Genomic DNA, 14,059 nt, shown 5'->3' on the forward strand with positions numbered 1-14,059 from the left:
TCAGACACTTAACTGACTGAGCCATCCAGGCGCCCCAGTCCTACTGTTTCTATCTCAAATCTGGTTCCCATAATTTCTGCTGCCCCCACACTAGTTCCAGCCGTACTTATAGCTCACTTAGATGACTGCAAAATCCTCCTTAGAGTTTCTCAATGAAGGCACTGATAGAATTTGGGAATGACAATCTGTAGTTGAGCAGGACCATTCTGCACACTGCAAGATGTTTGACAGTGCTGGCCCCAGTTCTCTAAATGCCAGGGTAACCCCAAATCATTGTGACAGCTATAAATAATACCCCACATTTCTCACATCTCCAAACATCCCCACAGAAAGCAGGATAAATCCCCTGGGTGAAAACTTGTCTCCCTACTTTCAATCTTACCTCTGCCAATCCATTTGCCACATATAGTTTCTTTTTATAGTATAAATCAGATTACATCATTCCCCAGATAAAACCCTTGAATGGCTTCATGACACAACTTCAAATAAAATATTAACTTCTCTGTATGGTCTATAATGCAGCCTGGTCTAACTTTCTGAGATCATGCCTCTCACCAATCCTTGCTTCTTGTATGCTATTCACATTTACATCCTTTAATTCTTTAAACATACCTAGTTCTTTCCGATCTGTGGTCCTTTATACATGCTGTCTATTCTGCAATGATCATTTGTCACTTCACTCTTTCCAAACAGACTTCCTGGCCTTGAGTCTCATTTTAAATACTACCTCTATTAAGAGTCTTATGTGATGATGCTACCTAGAATGTGTCCTTCTGTTATTCTCCACCATGGGTCTGCTCAGATTAATTTATGGTATTTATCTCAAGGAGTAATTAACATTTACTTGTTTCTGTTATCTGTCTCCCCAATCAGTCTATGAGCTCCATGAAAGCAGAGATCTCTTTGTTCACCAAGTACCTACTCAATGTCCCTGCCAGTTGTTGAGACCAAAAAGACATCAGGTTTCAAAAGAGAGAAAAGTATCTAATACAATACTGAATAGGGACTACACGGATTGAGAGTTTTACACTACGAGTCAACTACTACATTTCTACTAGCCCTCTGCCTGGTGACAAAAATTGAGCCTTATAAAAAATCTCAAAAAGCCACTAAATTATTCAATTCTAAATCACAGTTTAAAGTTAAAGGCAGAGGGGCACCTGGGTGGCTCAGCTGGTTGAGCATCCAACTTTAGCTCAAGTTATGATGTCACAGTTTTTGTGAATTCCAGACCCATATCTGGCTTCGTGCTGGATAGTGCAAAGCCTGCTTCTGATTCTCTGTCACCCCTTTCTTCACCCCTCCCTCGCTGTGTGTGCTGTCTCAAATAAACATTAACAACAACAAAAAAAAAAATAAATTAAAAAATAAAAGGCTGCAGTAAAAGATGAAATGCCACATTTAACCAGAACTGTCTTCCCCATCTGGCTGAAATAATACTACAGTCACACTAATATGCTTAATTTCTATTTAGTTTAAGTCCAGCAATCAGTTGCAAACTTCAAAATGAATACAAACCAATTTCTAATTTAGTGAATATGGAAAGCAAATAAATGAACTAAGGTGAAAGAGCAAAAAAAAAAAAAAAATTAAATACCTTTAAAGAGTACAAAACAAAAAATTTCAAAGTATTTTTTAAAAAAGAATCAACTAAGCATTTTGTAATAGCCCACCTCAGTTGCTGGGGGTTTTCATGGATACCAACCACCCAGTAGTGATCAGATTTTCCTTTACAGTGTTCTCTTGTGTTACATACAGGAGTCCATGTATTACCAAGCCCTCTATTAAGCATTCGAACAGTGCCTTCTGAATCCACATAACAGGGGGTACCTATACACCAAAAGAAAAAGAAATCACTTGGAGACACAGCTACATGTTTGTTAAATAAATCCTATTTCAAAAATACATACCAATGATTCAACTTTCAGTTCAAAAGCAAAAAACAAAACAAGGCGAATAATTCAAGATTATTTCCCACAAAACTTAATTAGCCGCACAGAATAAGCTCTAACTCAATAGAAGAAAAAAACCTGCCTGTGATAGGACTAAAATTTACTCAAGAGAATAAGCTGATAGTTTCAGTGAGAACTATGCCACCTGCTGGAATATAGCAATATTTTTAAAAGCCAATTTCAATAAAAATGTTAAATTCTGAATCTGAAGTTTTGCTGGTTATGAAAGACTAGAAAAACAACCAGAACCTAATGTACCATGATGATGTAGAGAAATTTGCCTTTAGTACTCTTCTTCCTCTTGCTCTTTCTTGGCCTTGTCATTGTGTTCCCCAACTCCTAGGTAAGCTATTCTGTTTCCCACTTACTCTGCCCCCATCTCAGGAAGTGCATAGCATTATTCCCTAATTATCCCTTGTATCTGTGACTTCACACACCTCTCACTCTGCAAGTAGCAGTTATCCTTAAATCTAGATTTGAATAGTAATTGGCGGAAAAAAATAAAGACATATAAATGGAAGTTACAAATGGTCACATGATTAGAACATAAATGACCAATAATATCCCACTAGAAAACACATCCAGAAATGGTTGATTTTTAATATAATTTACTGTCAAATTTGCTGGCATACAGTGTGTACAGTGTGCTCTTGGTTTTGGGAGTAGATTCCCATGATTCATCACTTAACATACAACACCCAGTGCTCATCCCAACAACTGCCCTCCTCAATGTCCATCACCTATCTTCCCCTCTCCCCTACCCCTCCCTCAACCCTCAGTTTGTTCTCTGTGTCCAAGAGTCTCATGGTTTGCCTCCCTCCCTCTCTGTTCAGAAATGTAAAAGACAAACTGGAGTTTCCAATAATATAAGTGAAGGGCAAGAATCTCCAATAGAAATAATATTTTAGCTAGGAGACAGGGCTAAATAAGGTATTTCAAATCATCATCAGTTATAAGGCACTAATAAATGAATCTATAAATGTAATTTTTAATTTCTTAGTGCTACATGAGGAAATGGAAAAAGTGAATTTTAAGAACATATTTTATTAAACCCAATATATTCAAAATATTATCATTTTAACATGTAATCAATGTAAAAGAATTATTGAAATTTTTTACTTTCTTTTTTTAAACTAAGTCTTCAAAATTCTGAGAGTATTTTATACTTATAGCACATCTCAGTTTAGATTAGCCACATGTGACTGGGTTACTGTAGTGGATAGCGCAGCTATAGATATTTCCTATTTTCTGTGTAAAATCTTCAGGAAAAGCCACAACTTTGCCACTGATTTGTATCTCCTCCTTGGTACCCATAACAAACTTTTAGAGAAATATATTTCTCTCTTTGTAAGTTTTCTAACCAGAATTCACATGAAGAACAGCTCTTATACATAAAATAATGGCTACCTTGCCTAACAATTCCAGTTTCCCACTGCCAACATAATTAAGATATTTAAACATATAATATAGACATTTATCTTTAAAAATTAATTAGGAGTAAAACAATGGAACAATTTCTACTGGAAAAATGTTTTTAATATAAACAAATGGGTTTATCTTGCCTTCAGCTGAAAATCCAACCCACACTATGTAGGATTTCCTCGTAAGAGGAAGAGGATCACCATGTAAAATTTGCTTTTTCTTTTTCCCCAGCTCTAGCAGTTGAACTCCAAGGCACTGATCACCATCAAATCCTGCACCTAGTGAGAAAATATAAATATAAATCAGGTATCAAAGGTTATTTAGCTATAGTGCAGTCTAAAGTACTTTCTGTGACTTGAAATGATTTTGTGATAAATTCTTAGATTAACTAGCACTACTTTTTATGGATAACCCACCTGACTGACATATCATTCAGGTATTAGAATACTGTATTACATGGACTACTTATATAAAGTGATATAAGAGGTAATTCATTCACTCAAATATTTACAAGAGCTTATGTATGCCGGATATTGGGGCTACAATGGTAAAGAAAATGAAGTCACACTGTTCTCATGAAATTCATATTCAGGTAAGAGAAGACTAATTTTTAAAAAGAAAAAAATGCTAAGTGTCTCCAAAGAGTTAAAATAATAATATGATACAGAGCGTTACACTGAATGGTTACCTTAGATTAGACAAAGGTGGCCTCTTTGAGAAAGTGAAATTTAGCTGAGACATAAATTGCAAGTTAGAGGGGTGCCTGGGTGGTTCAGTTGGTTAAGCGTCCAGCTCAGGTCATGTTCTCATGGTTTGAGTCTGAACCCTGCATTGGGTTCTGTGCTGACAGCTCAGAGCCTGGAGCCTGCTTCAGATTCGGTGTCTCTCTCTCTGCCCCTCCCCTGCTCGTGCTCTGTCTGTCTGTCTCTTAAGAATAAATAAGCATTTAAAAAAATGCATGCTGAAGCCAGCCATCCAAAGGTCAGGGGAAGGAGCACTATAGTAAACAGAAGGAACAGCTAATGAAAAGGTCCTAAGATAGGGACAAGCTTGGTAAATTTGAAGAATACAAAGAAGCTAGTATTGCTAGAATGAGTAACAAGAAAAAGTGGCAACAGATGAGGTTCAAGAGGCAAGCAAAGGTCAGATCATGTAGGACCCTGCTGGCTGTGATGAAAAGCTTGATTTTTATTCTAAAGCAATGGAAAGTCACAAAAACTTGAGAAGGATGTGTTCTGACTTTATGTTTTTAAAAAATCACTTAGGTTGCCAGGTGGAGAATGGATTGTGGAAGGCAAGGATTGAACCTGACAAGCTAGTTACGGGACAACTACAATAGTCCAAGAGAAGACATCTGGGTTGAACTGGGGTTTCAGTGGAGGAGATGAAAACAGAGGGTTTGGAATGTGTTATTTCATAGAACTGACATGATGGGGTTGACATGGGGAGTAAGGGAAAGAGAAAACTCCATGATAACTCTTACATTTCTGCCTTGAGTGGCTGGATTAATAGTATGGTATTTACTCAGATGGAGAAAACTAAGTGAAAGGCAAGGTGGAAGGGAAAAAAAACCCAAAGGTTTTATTGTGACCAAGTTTGAAATGCATATCAAAACTCTACCAAGAGATTTCAAGTAGCCACTGGATATGTAAGTCTGTAGACACAAGGAGAGGGCAGGGCTGGTGATATTAATTTATAAGTCATGGACATACAGATGTATTTAAAGACATAGGCCTTGAGGACATAACCCAGGGTAGTTTCTCAAACTGCATTTTTGAGCCACAAGTCATGAAATCAGTTTAAAGTTGCAAATAGCATTTAAAGAAAACTGAAATCAGAGAGTACATATTGTCCATGAGACTTCTGTAGTTACATTTACTGATATGTATAGATTAGCAAAATAGAGCATATTTCTTACTAGGACTAAGCAGTCAAAAGACTGAAAGCTCCTCATCTAGAGAGGTACTAGAGAAGAGGGATTGTGAAAGAGTCCTGGAGCACTCTAGCTAAGAGGATGGCATAGGAGGAGCAGCTAGTGGAAGAGCTGAAGGAGTTATCAGTAAGAAAAACATCAGGACTGATGTCACAGTATCCAAGAAAATAAAGTGTTGGGTGGGGAATGGGTAAAATAGGTGATGGGGATTAAGAAGTACATTTCTCACGATGAGTACTGGGTGATGTATGGAATTACTGAATTACTATATTGTACACCTGAAACTAATAAAACACTATTTTAACTATACTGGAATTACAATTTTTAAGAAAAGAAAGCGTTTCTGATGGAATTACCAAAAAATAAGCATAAAAAGATTACGGATAATCTTTTTTTTTTTTTTTTTTTTTTTTAAAGTAAGCTCTGGACCCAACCAACATGGGGCTTCAACTCATGGCCCTGAGACCAAGGTCCCATGCTCTACCTACTGAACCAACCAGCTGCCCCATATCAATAACGTTGAAAAAAAATCAGTCTTCAAACAGTGGTGGGGACTAAGGACACAGTATAAGGTGAGGAAAAGGAAGCAGCAACTTTTTAGTCATATTCAAACTGTCTTGGTCTTGCACACTGGAAGTTACTTTATTTTTTTTTGAGGTATTTAAATGCTGAAAATTCTGATGAGATATAGACATGGAAGTAACTAACCAAGTTCTACCTTGGAATTCTTTCTAGAATATAGTTTTTCTATAAATAAAATATTTTCATTCCTACTAGTGAATACAACAAAATTCTGTACATTCATAGATTACATAGATTCAAATGCTAAAATGAATGCAAAAGGATGTATATAATCCAAAACAAAGTATGAGAAAGACAAAGAAAGCTCAAGTAATTTTCATTTTACTTCAACTCATGGCAAGATCATAAAAGACTAGAAAAAAAATCTACCTCTATGATAAACAATGAAAAGCTGTTCTCCATGTCCTGCCATTGATACTACAGGCCCAGGAAGACTGAAGACCTCTTTTTGAACACCTCCAATAGTGAACAATCGAAGGAGCAAGGCACTAGTGGCAGCAGCTGCCCATCCCAGACCAAGACATATGGCTTCAATATCTTCATTCTGAGGCATGTCTACTATCCACTCTTTGCTTGAGTCCCAAGAACTAAAGTGCAGGCAGTGAAGCTTGCTATAAATTAAAATAAGACAGAAACAATCAAACATTCCTATTTGATGTGTTATATATATGAAGCTAATCATGATACCCAGTGACAAAAACCAAATAATTTTTCTTTTAAACATAAATGGTACAAAAATAGCTTTGAAATATTTATGAAATATCCTTAAAATGGAATGTATTAAAACCATTAACAGTCATGTTACTGAAGAATACTTAAAAATACAGGAAAATGCTCACAACGTAATGTTAAATGAAAACAGGCAGACTAAAATCTGCAGAGTATGATCGATCCTAGGTTGCAAATACACAGACAAGTCACAACTAAATTTTTAAAAAGGGAAGAAATATCAAAATGTTAGTTCTTTCACTGTAAAAAAAACTTAATACAGGAAAACAAAGGAAGAAAAGAAATACAATCACATATAATCCCACCAGCTAGATCACCAACCACTGCTAACAATCTGATGTTTCCAGTCTTTCTTATTTACATTTATTTATATTTATACATACACACACACACACACACACACACACATATATACACACACACACACATGAAAGTTATTAAGGTTAAACTTGGGAATGCAGATATTACAGTATTTAGAACCAGAGGCAGTACTGATTTACTGAAAAGTAATTTTAAATTCAATTTTAAAATGAAAAGTAACATTGTATTCAGCTGTGAAATAATATACCCAGGAAAACAAAGAAAAAGATATCTGGAAAAAAACTGTACATGGAAATAAATGTTCTATTTATGTAAGATTCTGAGTCAGAGACATGGAGTCAATAGTGGTTTCTATTAGTAAACTGATTTAATTCAATAATGAAGTATAGAGTGGATTTAACAATGTATAAATTAGGAAACCAATTAAAATGTATTTGTTAGACTCTAATGCATACTCAATCACCCATGGATCTCATTAAAATGCACATTCTGATTTAGAAAGTCTGGGGTGGGGTCTGAAATTCTGTTTTCAATAAGCTTCCAGGTGACCCATGCCCCTAATTTGTGAACTACACTTTGAGCAGCAAGAAGCTAATGTATCCAATCAGAAAGATTTTAATTTCAAATCACCTCAGAGTCGGTAAAAATCTACGATCAAGTGTATAAGCACTACAATCTGCTGAAGAAGAGAGATCAGGAGAGGGTAATCTGGCTGAAATAACAGAAAGTTAAGTAAAAATGTTTTTTCTTCTTTAAAAAAAAAAAAAAGGATTCAGCCTCTACTGCTTCTCCACCATAATTTTTTTGTCTATTTTTCCAAATATCATTCTCCCCCCTTCTTTTTTTAAAGAAGTTTCAAGGGGTGCCTGGGTGGCTCAGTCCATTAGGCGTCTGACTTCGGCTCAGGTCATGATCTCACAGCTGGTGAGTTGGAGCCCCGCGTCGGGCTCTGCGCTGACAGCTCAGAGCCTGGAGCCTGCTTTGGATTCTGCGTCTCCCTCTCTCTCTGCCCCTCCCCCGCTTGTGCTCTGTCTCTCTCTGTCTCTCAGAAATGAATAAATGTAAAAAAAAAAAAAAAAAATTAAAAAAAAACAAAAAACCCTAAAATAGCGAAGTTTCTAATTATAGTGACAAAAAAACCCAAAACCAACAGACAAAAAACCCAGGTGACAAAAAACTTGTCCAAGGAAAGTACTGGATTAACTGTCTAGGGATACAAGAACATTTTGGGTGATAAAAAATAATTTTGAAGGACGCCTGGCTGTCTCAGTTGATATAGCGTATGACACTTGGTCTTGGGTTGTGGGTTCAAGCACTACACTGGATATAGGGAATTCCTTAAAAATAAAATCTTAAAAGAAAAACTTTTTTTGATTGGGACAGTGGTTATCTGAATATATACACATTCGTTAAACTCATCAAATTGTACACCTAAAATGGGTGCATTTTATCGTACATAAATTATACTAATAAAGTAAATTTAAAAAGGACAGGGATTTATACAAAAAGAAATCTAGAAGGATACACATCAAACTGTTAACAGTGGTTATGTCTGACAGAATTCTGGGGGGACTTTTTCTTCCTAAAAATTCTGTACTGCTTAAGAATGTTTGTTTATAATTCATATGTTTTATTCTTGTAATACTAATGAAACACAGTAACAATATAAAAAATAGCCCCATTTCTCTTGCAATTACAAACTGTCATATCTTCATTTGTAGTTAGAGAATGTAAGTGAGGGGACAATTAGGCAAAAACAGACATGTTCTGAAGTCTTATGTAAGAAACACTTCTATATCTAACAACTCAGCAATGACGAATTCTTCCTAATAATCTTGAATTTACCTTGCTAGTTCATCCGAGCTTTCACATGCCAACAAAATAGCTTCATGAGAAAGATCTGCTATTGTGTAATTCAAAGTGTTTGATAAATGTGTTGCATGGTGTATGGAGGTATCATGGAACTCCACATCTATGGCATTGTCTTGTTCATCATTATAGCAGCGAATAATTCCAATAGAGTTCCACACCTACAAGCATTAAGGTTAAATACAAGCTTGAGAAAAATTAAAAGGTCCTAGGATCAGTAGACTAAACTACAAATTAACAAATACTATAATTCAGTCTGTATCGAAATTTAAGTTATGGGAACAACCACAGCTTATCTACCTTTAAATAGTTTCAAGTAAGAGTAGTGACATCAGGACTACAATTATTATCTACTCTTTTCATGAGAAGAAGGCACATACTTATTTATTAGCAAATGGAGTATTCCATTTAATATTTTAAAAATTATACTACTGCCATAAAAAAATACAATTTTGTACAACCAAACCATTAAATTCCCCAAAAGAAATATTTCAAAACTGTATTTACTTATAAATACAGACATAAATGACAGCATATTTTCCTGTTCCAACTAACTGGCTTAAATTATAAGAATAAATATATACATTTTAAAGCAACATAAATTGATACCATTTAGAAAACTTATCTTCCATCTATGTACACTACAGGTTCACACTAGGCCCTAGTGTTTCCTTTCCTCTACCACAAATAACTATACATAAAACAATTGACAATAAAAAATTAAGACCTATTACTTGATGATGATTACTGACAGCAACAAAAAGTCTTATTAAAATAAAACATCAACTTTAATATTTACCTACAAATTTATGCCAGGTGGATACCAGGCAAAGTCCTCATGAGGTGGAAAACCTCAAATGACCAACAAATAAAAATATTAAACTTTTTAACTCTCAAGCTTAAAATAAAAAGCTAATATATTCACTTGTCCATTTTAGAAATATATATTTTTTTAATTTCTTATTTTTTATTTTTTTTAATTTTTGAGACAGAGAGAGACAGAGCATGAGCAGGGGAGGGGCAGAGAGAGAGGGAGACACAGAATCTGAAGCAGGCTCCAGGCTCTGACCTGTCAGCACAGAGCCCAACACAGGGCTCAAACTCACAGACTGTAAGATCATGACCTGAGCTGAAGGCGGACGCTTAACCAACTGAGCCACCCAGGCACCCCTAGAAATATATTATTAATGCCTACTGTGCCATACCTTGCTCTTTTTTTAAGTTTATTTATTTTTGAGAGAGAGAGAAAGTGCGAGCTGGAGAGGGGCAGAGAGAGAGAGGAAAAGAGAGAGAATCCCAAGCAGGCTTCCACATTGTCAGCACAGAGCCCAACATGGGGCTCGAACCCACAAAGAGAACCGTGAGATGTGACCTGAGCCAAAGTTGGATGCTTAACCGACTGACCCACTCAGGCGCCCCATACCTTGTTCTAAGTGCTATCAATAAACAAAACAGAAACATCTCTTATCCTTCGGAGTTTACATTCCAGTGGGGTGGATGGGGAAAAGAGGCAGAGAGTTTTTTTTTCCATAGCACTTATCACTTTCTAATATATCATACTAAGAGTTGTCTTCTAAAAAACATCTTCTCACTAGTGTTTTGGAATCAGTATAAACTATTATATAAAAATTAATATGAGAAATAAAGTTTGGAAGTATAACCAAGAGGTACTGCAAGATATACAGTCATATTAACTTTATGTTCATTTTGTCACTCTGCAAAGCAGAATTTTATTTAACATAATAAGGTTGAAATAAGATTAAAACTGAATTAACCATAAAAAAATAAACCACAAAATTCTGTACCAAAGTGCTGTAGGCCAGTTAATCAAGGTTTTTAAAAATATTTTTTACCAAACAGAATTAACTATATTGAGAAAAAATTCTTAAAGGTAAAAGTATAATATAATATAATATAATATAATATAATATAATATAATATAATATATAACATAAAACTATTTTGAAGTGAAGTGTAGATCCAAAGCTTACCATGAATCTATGAGTGAGATGCACGGGTGTAGAACCTGACTGGAATGGCTTTTGCCGGGGAGTTGGCATCGGCCCATCATAAAATGGCCTTTGGGATGTTACAAGTGGTAGATTATGAATGCTGTCTGCCTGATCATCTTCCTCCTCCTCCTTGAGAAGATTAGAACCAGTTTTTAACATTGTAACATCTAGAAAACAAAGAATTATACTTAGAGAATCATAAATACCAATGACCTAAAAAAAAAGCATTATAAAATCCAAATAACATTTTCCATTCATACTTAATAATACTAACATGCTATCTGCCTCCTCCACTGTGTTAATGTTAACAGCAATGGTGCAAAAACAGTAGAGGGTAAAACTGTCGGTGCTGTGACATAAATCCAAGCAGCGGCACCCATCTGTATTAGCAGTCGACTCACTGTTAACCACCACTCAATTGCAGTAAAAATATCAATTCTGTTAAACCCTAATCTTTGCACAGATTTTAAAAAATGTTCTCTGTGCTAAAATGAGAAGTGTGCATGAAGACGTGTGATGTCTGCCTCAGAAAAAAAGAAACCATTTGTACAAATGAGTTGTAAGCTGAACTGTTGATTTTCTCATGAAACACCATTTTTACTTGAAAGAATGCCAGATAAAGTATGATTATGCTGACTTTGGTATTTTGGTCAACATTTTCTTGAAAATAACGAAGTAGGCTGGTCATTTAAGAAAAATAACTGACACAATCTGTTACCAATGATAAAATTTGAGTTTTCAAGCAAGAATCAGAAAACTTTTACCTGCCACCATGAGCTTGACTGCTTCCTAATATTTAAAAACTTCTGACAAGATTGGTGATGATACTAACAAATACAATCCTAGATAATGTATCAGTATTACAAAGGCCTGCAAACCTCAGTGAACCAGTATTTTCTAAATTACCAATGCATGTATTTCAAAATCAAACATGGTAAACTAAAAGATCCATTCAAGTCAGACCAATGGATCTTAATATAATATAGTTGGAAAGTTCACTGGAGAGTTTTCAGATTCCACACTGCAAATAATCTTTATGAAATGATCACTTGTTGAGTTTTGGTACAGTGGCAAAGGATATCCACAATTATTTCAATAGGTTATTGAAATACTTCCTTTTCAAATTACATGTTTGTGTTGAGCCTGAATATTCTTCACATACTTTAAGCAATTAAGCAAAACAACACGTATGTCAGTAGAATGAATTCTGAAGCATGAAAGAATTCAGTTATCTTCTATTCCAGACATGGAATAAATTTTCAAAAGAGTAAAATAATGCCACTTTTCTTATTAAGTTTTTCATTTGAAATGTTATGTTTACATACATACATACGTAATAAATAAAAATTTAAAAAGTAAATAAATATATTTAAATTTTGTTTTAATTTCTAACATGGTAAATAACAGTATATAAATTCCATAAATAATTCTCTTTGGGGTCCACAAAAGTTTTTAAGAATGTAATAAACTCTGGAGACCAAATATTTAAGGACTCCAGTCCTATAAAACCCTATATGATTTAAATGTAGCAAAATTTACCGCCATAAAATGTATTTGGCATTTTACTTGACAATGGTCAAATGTGCTATTTTAGCAGTTTATTTGAAGGTTTTTTTACTGTAACATCAATTTCCTTAACAGACACTATTATTCATATTACTTTTTATTAAAAAATTTTTTTAATGTTTATCTTTGAGAAAGAGAGCACGCAAACGGGAGAGAAGCAGAGGGGAGGGGGGACAGAGGATCTGAAGGGGGCTCTGTGCTGATAGCGGAGAGCCCAATGGGCTGATCTCGTGAACTGTGAGATCATACATGACCTGAGCCAAAGTTGGACACATAACGGACTGAGCCAACCAGGTGCCCCTATTTCTTCTTGAGTTAGCTTGGTAGCTTATGTCTTTCAAAGAATTTGTCCATTTTATCTAAGTTGTTGTATTTATGGGCACAAAATTGGTCATACTATTGTTATTATTTTGTTATTAATAGCAGTGCTATCTCACAGAAATAGGAGTTATATATATAATTTAAAAATTTTTAGTAACCATATTTTAAATTGTAAAAAAACGTTTAATTTTAATATTATACTGTATTAAAGTATTATAATTTTGACATGTATTCAATGTTAAAAAATGACTAAAATATTTTACATTCTTTTTTTCATACTGTCTTCAAAGTCTGGTTGCATTCTATACTTATAACACATCTCATTTTGAACTAGCCACATCTCAAGTGCTCAAAAGCCACAGATGGCTTAATGGCCACCATACTGGACAGTACATATCTATACAATCTATGGTGACAGCCCCTTTTCATTACTTGTATTAGTCATTTATACCTTCTCTTTCTTTCTGATCAGTCACGATAAAGGTTTAAAAATGTTACTGATCTTTTCAAAGAACTAGCTTTTGGTTTCACGGACTTTCTTTACAGCTTTTGGTTGTCAATATCATTGAATTCTGTTTTTTACTTCCTTCCTTCTGCTAGTTTGGAGTTTAATCTCTTCTTCTGTTTCTAATTTGCTAAAGCAGAAGCTTAGATAATTGATTTGAAATCTTCTTTAACATAAGTACTTAATACTACATACTTCCCTCTACCCACTACGTTAGCTACATTCTACAAACTTAATAATGACTTCAAATAATAGTTTTAATAAAAAAATTGTAAAATATCAATTGACAGGATGAATCATCACATCCACAAAGTCAATACATACCAACTGAGTTTTCATCATCTTCTAGAATGTGACTTCGCTGTCTAGGACGACCTGAAGCCAGCATGAGGTCGTCATCTTCTTCCTCATCATTTATAATTCGTTTTGAAAAAGAAGGGGTCTCCACTGCATTGTCATTTAGAAAATCACCAGCATTATTTGTATCATCTCCATCAAAAAGATCACTGTAATCTTTTTCTACTCTGCTAGAGACCTTGAACAAATTAACACAAATTACAACGATTAGTGAACTATTTAAATAAATGCAATTACTCAAAAGCCAATTCTGTAATGTGCACCTATATATTCTACCAAGTAAGTAAATTCCCTGACAAGAATTAATTAATAAATGTATTTATAAGAATTATATTTCTGTGAGACTTAGTCCATATTTTAATTTTTTTTTAACATTTATTCATTTTTGAGAGTGAGAGAGACAGAGCATGAGCAGGGGAGGGGCAAAGAGAGAGGGAGACATAGAATCTGAAGCAGGCTCCAGGCTCTGAGCTGTCAGCACAGGGTCCGA

General features: G+C 34.8%; 1 protein-coding gene across 4 annotated transcripts in view; it reads right to left on the reverse strand.

Moving 5' to 3' along the window:
- WDHD1 (WD repeat and HMG-box DNA binding protein 1) overlaps positions 1-14,059 on the reverse strand; it is a 65,509-nt gene that overhangs the window by 24,383 nt on the left and 27,067 nt on the right. For all 4 annotated transcript variants that reach the window (XR_008299413.1, XR_008299412.1, XM_015082542.3 and 1 more), the window contains 6 exons: positions 13,537-13,747; positions 10,800-10,987; positions 8,785-8,969; positions 6,259-6,500; positions 3,515-3,652; positions 1,674-1,830 (listed from right to left, as the gene is read on the reverse strand). Coding sequence is in view for 2 of the 4 variants with exons in the window: in XM_015082542.3 (XP_014938028.1) it covers positions 1,674-1,830; positions 3,515-3,652; positions 6,259-6,500; positions 8,785-8,969; positions 10,800-10,987; positions 13,537-13,747 (1,121 nt within the window). In the remaining 2 variants the exon portion in view is untranslated. The remainder of the gene's footprint in view (positions 1-1,673; positions 1,831-3,514; positions 3,653-6,258; positions 6,501-8,784; positions 8,970-10,799; positions 10,988-13,536; positions 13,748-14,059) is intronic.

Source organism: Acinonyx jubatus, chromosome B3, assembly GCF_027475565.1.
Source record: "Acinonyx jubatus isolate Ajub_Pintada_27869175 chromosome B3, VMU_Ajub_asm_v1.0, whole genome shotgun sequence".
Taxonomy (NCBI): Eukaryota; Metazoa; Chordata; class Mammalia; order Carnivora; family Felidae; genus Acinonyx; species Acinonyx jubatus.